The following is a 12,806-nucleotide window of genomic DNA, read 5'->3' on the forward strand; positions in this document are numbered from 1 at the left end:
GAGCTCTTCTCATCTTATAGAACTGAAATTCTGTGCCACTTACACAAATAACTGCCCTTCCCTTTCCCCAGCCCTGACAACCACCAATCTACTTTCTGTCTCTCTTAACTGACTACTCTAGGAACCTCACAATAAGTGGAATAATACAGTATTTGTCCTTTTGTGTCTGGCTTATGTCACTTGGCCTCATGTCCTCAAGGTTCATCCATGTTGTAGGATATGTCAGAATTTCCTTCCTTTTTCAGGCTGAATAATTTTCCATAGTATAGACAGACTACACTGGAAAAAATCTGTTCACCCGTCAATGGATGTTTAGGTTGTTTCTCTCTTTGGGCGATTGTGAAGAAGGCTGCTGTGAATACGGATGTACAAATATCTCTTCGAGTCCCTGCTTTCATTTTTTTTGGGTAGATACCCAGAAGTGGAATTGCTGGGTCTCATAAAATTCTACATACAATATTTTGAGGAACTATTGGACCATTTTCCATAGCTACTATGCCATTTTATATTCCACCAACTATGGGTTTAATTCTTTTATTATTATTATTATTATTTTTATTGCATTTTAGGTTTTGGGGTACATGTGCAGAATGTGCAAGATAGTTGCATAGGTACACACGTGGCAGTGTGTTTTGCTGCCTTCCTCCCCTTCACCCACATTTGGCATTTCTCCCCAGGCTATCCCTCCCCAGCTTCCCCCACCAGTGTCCCTTCCCTATTCACCCCAATAGACCCCAGTGTGTAGTACCCCGTTCCCTGTGTCCATGTGTTCTCATTTTTCCTCACCTGCCTATGAGTGAGAATATGTGGTATTTCATTTTCTGTTCTTGTGTCAGTTTGCTGAGAATTATGTTCTCCAGATTCATCCATGTCCCTACAAAGGACATGAACTCATCATTTTTGATTGCTGCATAATATTCCATGGTGTATATGTGTCACATTTTCCCAGTCCAGTCTATCATCGATGGGCATTTGGGTTGGTTTCAGGTCTTTGCTATTGTAAACAGTGCTGCAATGAACATTCGTGTACATGTGTCCTTATAGTAGAATGATTTATAATCCTTTGGATATATGCCCAGTAATGGGATTGCTGGGTCAAATGGAATTTCTATTTCTAAGGCCTTGAGGAATCGCCACACTGTCTTCCACAATGGTTGAACTAATTTGCACTCCCACCAACAGTGTAAAAGTGTTCCTATTTCTCCACATCCTCTCCAGCATCTGTTGTCTCCATATTTTTTAATGATCACCATTCTAACTGGCGTGAGATGGTATCTCAATGTGGTTTTGATTTGCATCTCTCTAATGACCAGTGATGATGAGCATTTTTTCATGTGTTTGTTGGCCTCATGTATGTCTTCTTTTGTAAAGTGTCTGTTCATATCCTTTGCCCATTTTTGAATGGGCTTGTTTGTTTTTTTCCTGTAAATTTGTTTGAGTTCTTTGTAAATTCTGGATATCAGCCCTTTGTCAGATGGGTAAACTGCAAAGATTTTTTCCCATTCTTTTGGTTGCCGATTCACTCTAGTCACTGTTTCTTTTACCATGCAGAAGCTGTGGAGTTTGATTAGGTCCCATTTGTCTATTTTGGCTTTTGTTGCCAATGCTTTTGGTGTTTTGGCCATGAAGTCCTTGCCTACTTCTATGTCCTGAATGGTTTTGCCTAGATTTTCTTCTAGGGTTTTTATGGTGCCAGGTCTTATGTTTAAGTCTTTAATCCATCTGGAGTTAATTTTAGTGTAAGGTGTCAGGAAGGGGTCCAGTTTCTGCTTTCTGCATATGGCTAGCCAGTTTTCCCAACACCATTTATTAAACAGGGAATCCTTTCCCATTGCTTATTTTTGTCAGGTTTATCAAAGATTGTATGGTTGTAGATATGTTGTGTTGCCTCCGATGCCTCTGTTCTGTTCCATTGGTCTATATCTCTGTTTTGGTACCAGTACCATGCTGTTTTGATTACTGTAGCCTTGTAGTATAGTTTGAAGTCTGGTAGTGTGATGCCCCCTGCTGTGTTCTTTTTGCTTAGAATTGACTTGGCTATGTGGGCTCTCTTTTGGCTCCATATGAAGTTCATGGTGGTTTTTTCCAGTTCTGTGAAGAAATTCAATGGTAGCTTGATGGGGATAGCATTGATTCTGTAAATTACTTTGGGCAGTATAGCCATTTTCATAATATTGATTCTTCCTAACCATGAACATGGAATGTTTCTCCATTTGTTTGTGTCCTCTCTTATTTCATTGAGCAGTGGTTTGTAGTTTTCCTTGAAGAGGTCCCTTAAGTTCCTTGTGAGTTGTATTCCATGGGCTGGACCCAGAATGTGTGTCTCCAGGCCCTCCAGCCCTCCAGAAGTGCTCTCATGCTCACACACCAGGACCCAAGCCTGAAGGCTGGGAGGTGGCCAGGGCTGATGGAGTGGAGCCTGCAGCCAGCATCGGGCCTGCTCTGCCGGCCACAGGTGCCTCATTCTTTCTGGCCAACTGGCTGGATATTCTGGGCACAGAGTGCAGTTTGGTGGAGGAAAGGCAATTCCTTTACTTGTGTTGCAACGTTCCATAAAAGATGTGCATTTATAACTGGGACTCTGATAGCCTTGGGTTAGTCCCAGGTGGGCCACTGAAATGGACCTATTAATTTCAGTCCTGAGGTACAGACAGGAAGGCCATTTATTACAAGGTAAACCTAAGCGAAAGTTCAGATCTACCAGTGCTTCTTAATCCTAACTGGATATTGAGATAATCTGGGAGATAGACACAGATACCTGAGTACCCCTTTCTCCCCAGATCCTGGTTTAATTGGTCTGGGTGAGGCCCAGGCATCAGCATACTGTCAAAGCTTTTGGGTGAGTTCATCGTGCTCCTGGCTTCGAGTGAGGACTGCTGACTTGAAGAGTTACGTCAGGTAAAAATGCATTTTCACTTACATACATGTTGCAAGACCATTTCTCTAAAACGGAATTCTGTCTACCTTTCCACATTACTTCTGCCTTCTGCTTAAGTGGAGCATGGATGCTTCTCTGACTTTCAGAATGACGGTGCAGTGACTCAGGATTGTCAGGAAAAGGCTGTTTTGTGAACACGTGGTTTTCTTTCATTAACTTTGTAATGAAGTGGGGGGACTCTTGCCACACTTGGAGACGTGTCTCCCCAGAGTGTCATCTACAATGGGAGAAGACCCTTGGGCCGCATTCCTCCAGTTTCGGGGAAAGGAACTGTGCCTCAGGCCTCACGGGGTTGTTTACCAGCTTCCAGCCTCTGGCAACAGAGTCACAGCCTCTTTCCAGGCCACTTTCCCACAGTCACTTCTATGATTTAAGGTCACATTAGGAAAGAGATGGCAGATGCCAGTTCCCAGGTCCATGACCAAAGATTCGGAGGAAAAAGCTTTGGAAACAAATAAGTCCGGCTTTTCCCAAAACCACATGTCAGCAGGCTCTGCTGAAGCTTTCACTGCAGCCATTACTGGCTCTTGTGAAAAGGTCAAGGCCATAATTCAGATGCTGCAGCCACTTCCCCAGCTTCACAAAGGGAACATGGATTACAAATATGGAATAAAGGGTAGGTTCTGCTTAGACCCTGGTCACTCAACTATCCCGGGACTCGGGTTACCAGATGGTACCCTCCTGCCTGCTTTGGAGGCCCCTCCAGCCTGGGCATGGTGCACCTGAGAGCCATCTCCAGACAGCCCTCTCCGCCATGCTGCATATGCTGGGGTCCCTCTCTGTACCCCCGGATTGGACAGGCAGGCCTGCCCTTTTCTTCCCTTCCTTTGAGAATGAAGTGCCCTTGGGCCCTGGGATGTTCAAGCTCTCCCTCAGCCTCTCTTTCTGCCTGTGTGAAAGCATCTGCCAGGTTAGGTCTGAGAGGCTAGGACAGACCCTGCCTCTGAGGTCTGGCCTTGGCTCCATATTCCCGGCATCAACTCCAAAAGGTGGCTGACCAGTGGTAGGCCCTAAACAGCCCTGTGTGAGGGCTGGTGCTCTAGTATGACTGTGTGAGCCTCTTCATCCGGGCACTGGGCCTCAGATGGGGGACCTGCCTTCAGCAGATGGCCTGGGATGCTTTGACCTCCATGCTGCTGGCCTAGCCTCCTGGACTTTCTGTGGCTCCGGGCGGGTGGGCATAACTCCAGCAGGGCCTCCTGGGGCAGCAGAGAAAGCACCCCGGTCCCCTTTCCCACCCTCTAACAGTGGGGACTCGGACTTCCCTGGGTGTCCCAGGCCTTTCTGGTTGCAGCAGGAGGATCCTGTGCGTTTGATCTAAATCTGGTCTCCTGCTGGAGAGGCCCAAACAATCTCAGTCAAAACAGTATTAACAGGAAACCTGTCTCTCAGGGCCAAGAATGCAACCAAAATAGCTCCAAGTCTTCAATTCCGAAAGCACTGTTTGGGAGGACTTCACCTGAGAGAGACAATAAGTGGAACTCTGTCCCCAGATCTCCCGCCCTGCCTCTGACCCTCCATGGGTCCTGGTGGAATACAGGGAGGGTGGGGCTGCTGGGTGCCGGGCTCCCCAGGCCTGTGGTGAGCCTGACTTTCTTCTGAAGGCAGAGCTGGGAATTCCAGCTCCAATCCCACTGTGCTCTTGAGAATGCCACAATCAAAAGGCTTGTTTGACTAAATTAACTGACAAAGTTTTTCTTTTTTTTTTGAGATAGAGTATCACTATGTTGTCCAGGCTGGAGTGCAGTGGTGTGATCCTGGCTCACTGCAACCTCTGCCTCCTGGGTTCAAGTGATTCAGCCTCCTGAGTAGCTGGGATTACAGGTGCTCACCACCACGCCTAGTTAATTTTTTTTTTTTGATTTTGAATAGAGATGGGGTTTCACCATGTTGGCCAGGTTGGTCTTGAACTCCTGACCTCAGGTTATCCACCCACCTCAGCCTCCCAAAGTGCTGCAATTACAGGCATGAGCCACTGTGCCCGGCCTACATATTTTGTTTTGTGGACATAACAGAGAATTTTAGAAGGAAAAATCATTTTTTTAAAAAAGCATCTAATTTCACTGTGAAATATTTACGAACTCAAGAAACACTACAAGGAAGAAGATAAAAGTCACCCATAATCTTAAAATACAAGGAGAGCACAGCTCAAGCCTGTGGGAATGGTCAACATTTCTATTTATGTGTACACATCTACACAGACACCAGACACACTTCACAGTTTTTAATGGGTTTGTGTATCTCTTGCTTTACTATTTTCCTCTCCCTCCAGGCAGCCCTTGCCACCAGCTTCCAGAGGTGTCCTCCTGGCCTACAGCACCCCTGTATTTTTTCAGAGCTTTTGTGTGCAAGTGGTAGCACAGCAAGGTACTTTTGTGGCCCTTCCTTTCCTTTTGAACTTGACTCTGGACCTTGGAGAGCCTTCCAAATCAGTATAGACCTGCTTCTTTACAAACTTTTATAATATTCTACTGTATGATGACATCATAATTTATTCAGTCCCCTATTGTGAGCATTTAAATTGTTTTCAGACTTATTAAAAAAAAACCTCAGTTTTTCACTTTGTAGAAGTGGTGTCCCTGAATCAAACACTTCCCGTCCTGAGCGCTGTTGCCAGCCTGCCCTCCTCTGAGCTTGTACACCTGCACTCCCACTTGCCATATCCAGGAGAGTGTTGATCTCCTGGTACCTCACTCATACAGTTTGCCATCACAGCTTTTGAATTTTGCCAACTTGCTAAGTGAAGAATAGCACTGCCTTTCTTTTAAGAGTGAGATTGAAATCCATTCCCATATTTGAAAGCATTTGCACTTTTGTTTCTCTGAACTGTTCATGTTGTTTCGCTCAGTTTTCTACTGGGCTGTTGGTATCTCTCTTTTTCTTGTCTCTTTCTTGTTACTTTTTACTTTTTGGCCACTACTTCTTTACTTCGTCTTAGCCCAGCAAGAATAGAAGCCACGCACAATATGGTTTCTTTTTCTTCTTTCAAATCTCCTACCTCACAGACTGTCTGTTTCCTGCAAACATGGCTTCACCATGGTTCCTCACTCAGCCTGTTTCCTGATGCTTGCTTTCCTTGACAGGTGACCAAACTAGGTCCAGAGTAGCTCCTACCACCAACCCATGCACCCAGCTCCCAGAGGGCAACTTTATTCTGCAGAGAAACTTCTAGTAATGTACCACACATGCTGGAAGAGGCAGCATGCCAGGTGGTAAAGAAAATATTTAGTTATTTTGGCTGGAAATTTTGTCCTCTATAAAATTATCTGTGGTAGTTGGTGGAGAAAAAAAAGCTTTTAGAGTCGAATATTATTGATTCAGTTTCTTCACAGTTGTTCTGGCAAAGTCTATGTAATTGCAAAAATGATTTGCTTTACTTAGAGTTTTGCTCCTCATTCATTATTCTAAGATGTGAAGTTCTAAAGAGGCTGAGGTCTCTATCGGGAAAGGTTTCCTTATCATCAGTCTGAACGTGGTATGTCATCTGAACTTTTGCCTGTGATCTTTAAATCCTTTAAAGGTTATTTCTATGTACTGGTCTTTTAGTTCCATCTTGTAAGAAATAGCCACAGGAAAAGGACTATGGCTAGCACAGTGGACAAACATAAATACCATTTTGCAGAAACGACCAGACTTTTTCCACTCTGTCCTCCCCAGCCTGCTCCCTGCCCAGTGATAGCGAGATCCACTCTGTGTCTTTCTTCCCTCTCTTCTCATCTGTGCAATTCCTGCATTTGGAGGCATCAGGATCTAGAGTGTTAGGCAACAGGCTCTGCCCCTCACTCCTTATTTACATGAATTTTATTTCTGTGTTGAAGGCTCCCTTGCCTCTAAACTGCTGACTGCATGGTTTGGATGCTCAGCCTGTGACCTGTTCAAGGAGGATGCCATCAGGGTGGTCTGTCACTTCTGAGCCATGAAGGATGTTCAGACCTAGCTGTTCTTAGTTCAAAATTCTACTGTTCAGAAAATGATTTTCTTTCTTTTTCCCCTATAAACATTAATAAAGGATTCATCATGTTATCATATTTGCTACAGAATCTTTGCTATATAGCAAAGATTTTTTTCCAAAGGAGAAATATTATCTCAGACTGCAGGTAATCTGCCAGTGTTTGTGATTATGAATACTAAATGTGTCTAGAATCATTGCTATCTTGCTCTCTGCTGGCATTGGAGAGTACCAATAGTAATAAACATAATGAAAAGAATAATAGCAATTGTGAAGCACTTCATAAGTGCCGGACGCTCTTGAAAGCACTTGATTTTTATTAACTCATTTGATCTTCATAAAAAATGTGAGGAACACTTGCTACCTTTGTTTTACAAGAGGAGATCTTGGCGCAGGGAGGTTAAAAACCTTGTCTGAGGTACATAGCCACAAGTAGAGCAAGACTGGAATTGCAGAACACTGCACGCATTATGCAATGAGAGAATTTGCTGGACCAGGAAGTTGAACTAAGAAATTCATCAGCCGGCAGGGCACAGTGGCTCTTGTCTGTAATTCCAGCACTTTGGGAGGCTGAGGCTGGTGGATCACTTGAGGTTAGGAGTTCGAAACAAGCCTGGTCAACATGGAAACCCTGTCTCTACTAAAAATGCAAAATTAGCTGGGAGTGGTGATGGGCACCTGTAATCCCAGCTACTTGGGAGGCTGAGGCAGGATAATTGCTTGGGATTATTTAGAAGGCAAATGTATATGCCTTTCTTTTCAATTGAGAGCCCTCCTTGTGTGATTGGAACTACAGCCACGGTAGGATTGTGTGTGTGGTCATGCTTGCCCTGGTGCTATCTAGGGCACACTGGCTAATTGAGACACAGTCTTTTTCCTCAAAGCCTCTAAACATTGGCCCTGGTTAAAGACATAAGACACGTTAGTTACATGGTATCATCCTGTTATTGATTTTCAGGATGAGTTTCCTAGAAAATTCTTGTGTTCCAAATCTTCAAGAGGTAAATGGAAGATGTTCAAAAGGCCTGAGCTTACCAGCTGACAGATACTTTGGATTGAAGTGCTTAGTTCGTTTCTAATCTGTGGCTGATATGCAGTCCTGGGTGCAGATCAGAGAAAGCTGAAAAACCGTATTTTCCAGTTGTCATTGTGGCTGGGATCCCAGGTGGGTTGCATGGCCTGCCAGTGAGATGCATCTCTTGAGAACTTAAACCTGGAACTGAGTGGAGGGACTCGTGCAGCCTGGGGAGCCATTTTCTGATGTGGATTCTTCAGGGAACTCTGTTTTGGATTTTCGCTTGGTAACTGGCACATCGTTGACTCTTCGCTGTTAACAATTTTTACAAGTCTCTAGAAGTAAGTCTTTTCTTTGTATTTCAGATTGGTTTGGGAATTGTTTTGGAAACTGAATTCATATGAATTTAGAAATGAGTTTCATCTTTGTTTTTTAGTATGTAAAACATTTTGTTTCCAAAGTCAAAACTCTGTAGGTGTCTTCTGAGAAGTCTACCTTGCATTCCTATCCTCACTACCTTGTTTCTCCTTCCCCCTTTATGTAACCAATTAAAAACAATTGTTTTTGGTTTGCTTTTTGAGCATTTCTTTTCAAAAATATAAGGAGATACAGTTATATGTGTGTTTCTCCTTCTTTCTTACCCAAAAGTTCTGCACTGTATTTCCCATCATGCTCTTGGTTCTTTTCCCTGTAACAGTATCTCCTCCACTGTTTTAGGTCAGAATTTGGAGTGAAGAGCTTGTTCTTTCTCTTGCCCTGGCTACAACCCCAAACACAGTGCCCTTGTGGGGAAACTCCGCTCCCCATTTAGTAAGATGCTGGCTTTAGGGTGGAGTTGGTTTATCTACGAAATCATGTCAGGGAAGTATCTGACAATTCTTTCTTAACTGAACATTTTTAAATATCAGAAATGGGTGTCAGATTTTGTTAAGTGTAGACAAAAACCATGCCTATTTTTAAATGAAAATAATTTAACATAAAGAACTGTGCATTAAATGGCAAGAAGGGACTGCTAAGACATCTGAGAGGTCAGAGGTGGGGAACAAAGGGGAGAGGAGGGACCACATGGAACTCAGCCCTCTGAGGGGGCCCCCCCAACCTCCTGTGCTCAGGCTGGGGCCAGAGGCTCCAGAGGCTCCTGGAGCCGGACGCAGAAGCCTGATGGAGGCAGTGGCCGGCTGGGGGAGCAAGTGTAAATAGCACACTGGACTCAAATTCTGCTCCTGGAACACACCAGCACATTTGAGGTGAAGAGGTGAGGATGGGATGGTACTGGCTGAAGAGGAAGCAAACAGGAAGACTGACACCCCGAGCTCTACCACCTCCCTTTTGGTCGTCTACTGCAGGGCCGAGTGGGCGCAGCTGGCAGAGCAGCGATGCTGTTTGCAGGGCACCAGCCATAGTATTGCAGAGTGAAGTGATGAGTGCAGGCACGAAGCTCAGGGATGGCAGCTTGATAACTGGCACAGCACCTGTGGGAACGACATGACTTTTCTTCTTGGAGATATGGATATCATGAGTCACACATTAATGTGATTAGGCGTTGGAAAATCTCTTTGCTTTCTGGAATGAATCCCACCTGGTCATGACGCATTGTTTTGTATATATACTGTTTGCTCACACTTTAATACTCATATATTAGTATTTATAAGTGAATTTGGTTTATAGTTTTTAAATAAAAAACTGTTCAATTTATGTATGTTTGAATTTTTATAATAAGAAGTTTCTAAAATTAGACTAAATTCCATTCTCATTTCTTTTTTTTTTTTTTTAGTTTTACTTTAGGTGTATATGATATCCAGCATTTCTCCCCATTTTATCCCTCCCCACTCTCCCCACCCTCCCCATCCCCTGCTGTCTCTCCCCTACCACCCCCCAACTGCTCCCAGTGTGTGATGCTCCTCTCCCTGAGTTGACGCATTCTCCTTGTTCAACACCTGCCTATGAGTGAGAACGTGCGGTGTTTGGTTTTTTGTTCTTGTGTCAGTTTGCTGAGAATGATGGTTTCTAGATTCATCCAAGTCCCTACGAAGAACACAAACTCATTATTTATTATGGCTGCATAGTTAGATATTAATATCATTGTTAGGTTTGTTTGGTAAAAAGAATTTGGAAGTTGTAATCCTTTCCCCTGTGAAACCATCAGGGCCGGGTGTATTATTTGGTGAGAAGTCTTGCCATTTTCTCCATACCTTCTATAGTAATTGATCTCTTCAGATTTTCTGTCTCAAAAGATTCAAAGTTGATACCTTATATTTTCCTAAATATTATTTATTTCATTTAGGTTATCAAATTAATTTAATAAGTTAGCAAAGTATTACCTTAAATATTAAAACGTCCTCTATTTCAGTGTTTCCCCCTTTGTCTCATTCTGTTTGTATATTTGTGCTTTTTTTTGATAGCATTTTCTGTACTTTGTGGATTTTTTCCCAAAGCAATAGCTTTTTGATCATTTATTAGTTTTACTGTTTTTTTATTTTTCTAACTCAATGTCTGCTCTTTATTCTTATTCTGTTTTTTAAACATTAGTTTTATTTCTTTCCTATTTATTTTTTGATATAGATACTTAACACTATGATTTTTTCTCTGAGCTCAGCTGAACAATATTCTAGAGTCTTCATATGTGGGTGGAGAATTCGACTTTAGTATTCCATAATTTCTGATTGGCAAAGTTGTGTTATCAGATACACAAATATTAGTAAGTTATATCTTCATTATAAATTATAGCCTTTAGCATTAAAAAGTGTTTTTGTTTTGCTTATTGCTTTTTGGCTAAAATTCTACATTGATATCAAGAGTTGCCTAGTATGAATTTTCTCATCTTTTAACTTTTACCTTTTCTTAATCTCTTTGCTCATTAGTCAGTCTGATAAATCTTTTCTTTTAATACCATGAACTAAGCCTATTTCTATTTATTGATAGGAGCAACATCTTCTCAGTTTGACCAGGTCACTTTTTACTCACTTTTATTCGGCACTGACTTGGTATCAAAGAGGATTTGTGTGTGTGTGTGTGTGTGTGTGTGTGTGTGTGTGTGTTCTAGTGACTACTTCTGTACTAATGATATACATGAAGACTTAGTTATCTTTTTCTCTAGGTAATCTCTGTTGGCTTCCTACTTTGACCAATACGGAAATTATTACAGACACCATTCCTCCTCTCTCTTCCTAAGCTTTGAATTTTAGATACCAGTATTATTTTATTGATAATCTTTGTGGTCTTCAATATACTCAAGCTTCTTCTACTTGGCTTGTCAGCAAGTGACATCGTTTTGCTCCCAGCTAACATCAAGAAGCAATCAATAAACTTCTGCTTTCTAATATCACCATCGTATCCCCTCACCTCTCCTTCTGTGAAGCGAGTGTTCAAACGTTTTGCTCTTTTGTTCACTGAGCTGTGTGTTTTCTTAATTATTAAGTGTTGAGAGTTTTAAACTCCTTTAAAAAACTGATTTGCAAATTTTCTCTCAGTCTGTATTTTTTCATTCTTTTAACAATGCCTTTTGAAAAGCAGAAGTTCTTAATTTTGATAATGTCCAATTTATAAAATTCTTCCCTTATGGATCATGGTAAGAACCCTTTGTCTAACCAAAGATCACAGAGATTTTCCTCTTATATGTTCTTCTAGAAGTTTCATAGTTTCAGGCTTTAGAGTTAGGTCTGTGCTCCATTTTGAGTTGCCTTTTGCACATGGTGCAAGGAATGGGTCAAAGCTATTTTATTGTTATTGTTTTGCATATGACAACCCAATTGCTTCAATCCCATTTTCAGAAATAGCTATCTTTATTCATTGAACAGTCTGTGCGTCTTGGTTGCAAATCAGTTGTCCATATGTAAGTAGGTCAATTTCTGGTATCTCTATTCTGTTACACTGATCTATTTTTGTATTTTTATATCAATAGCACATTGTTTCATTTATTATAACTTTATGACAAATTACAAATTAGGTCACTTGTTTTTAAAGTTGTTTTGGCTACGATCAGAGGATCCAAGACGGCTGAATAGGAACAAAGTGCAGTTCCCAGCAAGAACAACACAGAGGGTGAGTGCCCACTGCATTTCCAAACAAATTTTCACTGCCCACAGACCAGGAGATTCCGTGGCTGAAAAGCACCATGAGTTTTCAGCATGGCAGTTTCAGCTGGAGTTGGCTTGGTGCACAGAAGAAACCCACACATATCTGGGCAGCTGTTTCAACTGGTGCCTAGAACACCTGGGAGACAGAGCCACCCATTCAACTGAAAGGGAGGGGGCAGAGACAGGGAGCCAGGTGATCTGGCTTGGTGGGTACCACCCCCACAAAACAAGCAATCTGAAACACTCTGGATTGAGAGTTTTGCAGCAAGTGCAGCTGAACCCAGGACAGTCCAGCTCATTGCGGGGAAGGGCGACCACCAATACTGAAGCAGTTCACAGAGAAGCTGGACAGAGTCTGTGGCAGCTCAGCAACACCTCTGCTGGCAGACTGTGACTAGATTACTCTATGCGAGGTAGGGCATCTATGAAAAAAGGTAGCAGCAAGACAGGAACTTATAAATAAAGCTGACCTTCTTAGGACAGAGCACCTGGGAAAAGAAGCAGTTATTAATTCAGCTGCAGCAAACTTAAAAATACCTGCCTAGCAGCTCTGCAAAGAACAACGGAACTCCCAGCTCAGCACTTGAGCTCCTATAAGGGACAGACTATCTCCTCAAGCAACTCCCCAGCCTCTGTATACCCAAAGAGACACCTCATAAAAGAGAGCTCAGGCTGACATCTGGCAGGTACCCTTCTGGGAAAAAGATAACAGAAGAAGAAACCAGCAGCAACCCTTACTGTTCTACAGCCCCCATGGGTGATCCCCAGGCAAGCAGGGTCTGGAGTGGACCTCCAGCAGTCCTGCAGCAGAGGGGCCTATTAGAAGAA

The 12,806-nt window shown here is 42.7% G+C and overlaps 1 protein-coding gene across 1 annotated transcript in view; it reads right to left on the reverse strand.

The window, feature by feature from the left end:
- Positions 1–729: 729 nt before the first annotated feature.
- LOC128929259 (uncharacterized) overlaps positions 730–12,806 on the reverse strand; it is a 35,377-nt gene continuing 23,300 nt past the window's right edge. The window contains exon 3 of the mRNA XM_078343952.1: positions 730–9,374. Within this exon, the coding sequence (XP_078200078.1) occupies positions 8,932–9,374 (443 nt within the window). The 3' untranslated portion in view covers positions 730–8,931. The remainder of the gene's footprint in view (positions 9,375–12,806) is intronic.

Source organism: Callithrix jacchus, chromosome 12 (assembly GCF_049354715.1).
Source record: "Callithrix jacchus isolate 240 chromosome 12, calJac240_pri, whole genome shotgun sequence".
In the NCBI taxonomy this organism is placed as follows: Eukaryota; Metazoa; Chordata; class Mammalia; order Primates; family Cebidae; genus Callithrix; species Callithrix jacchus.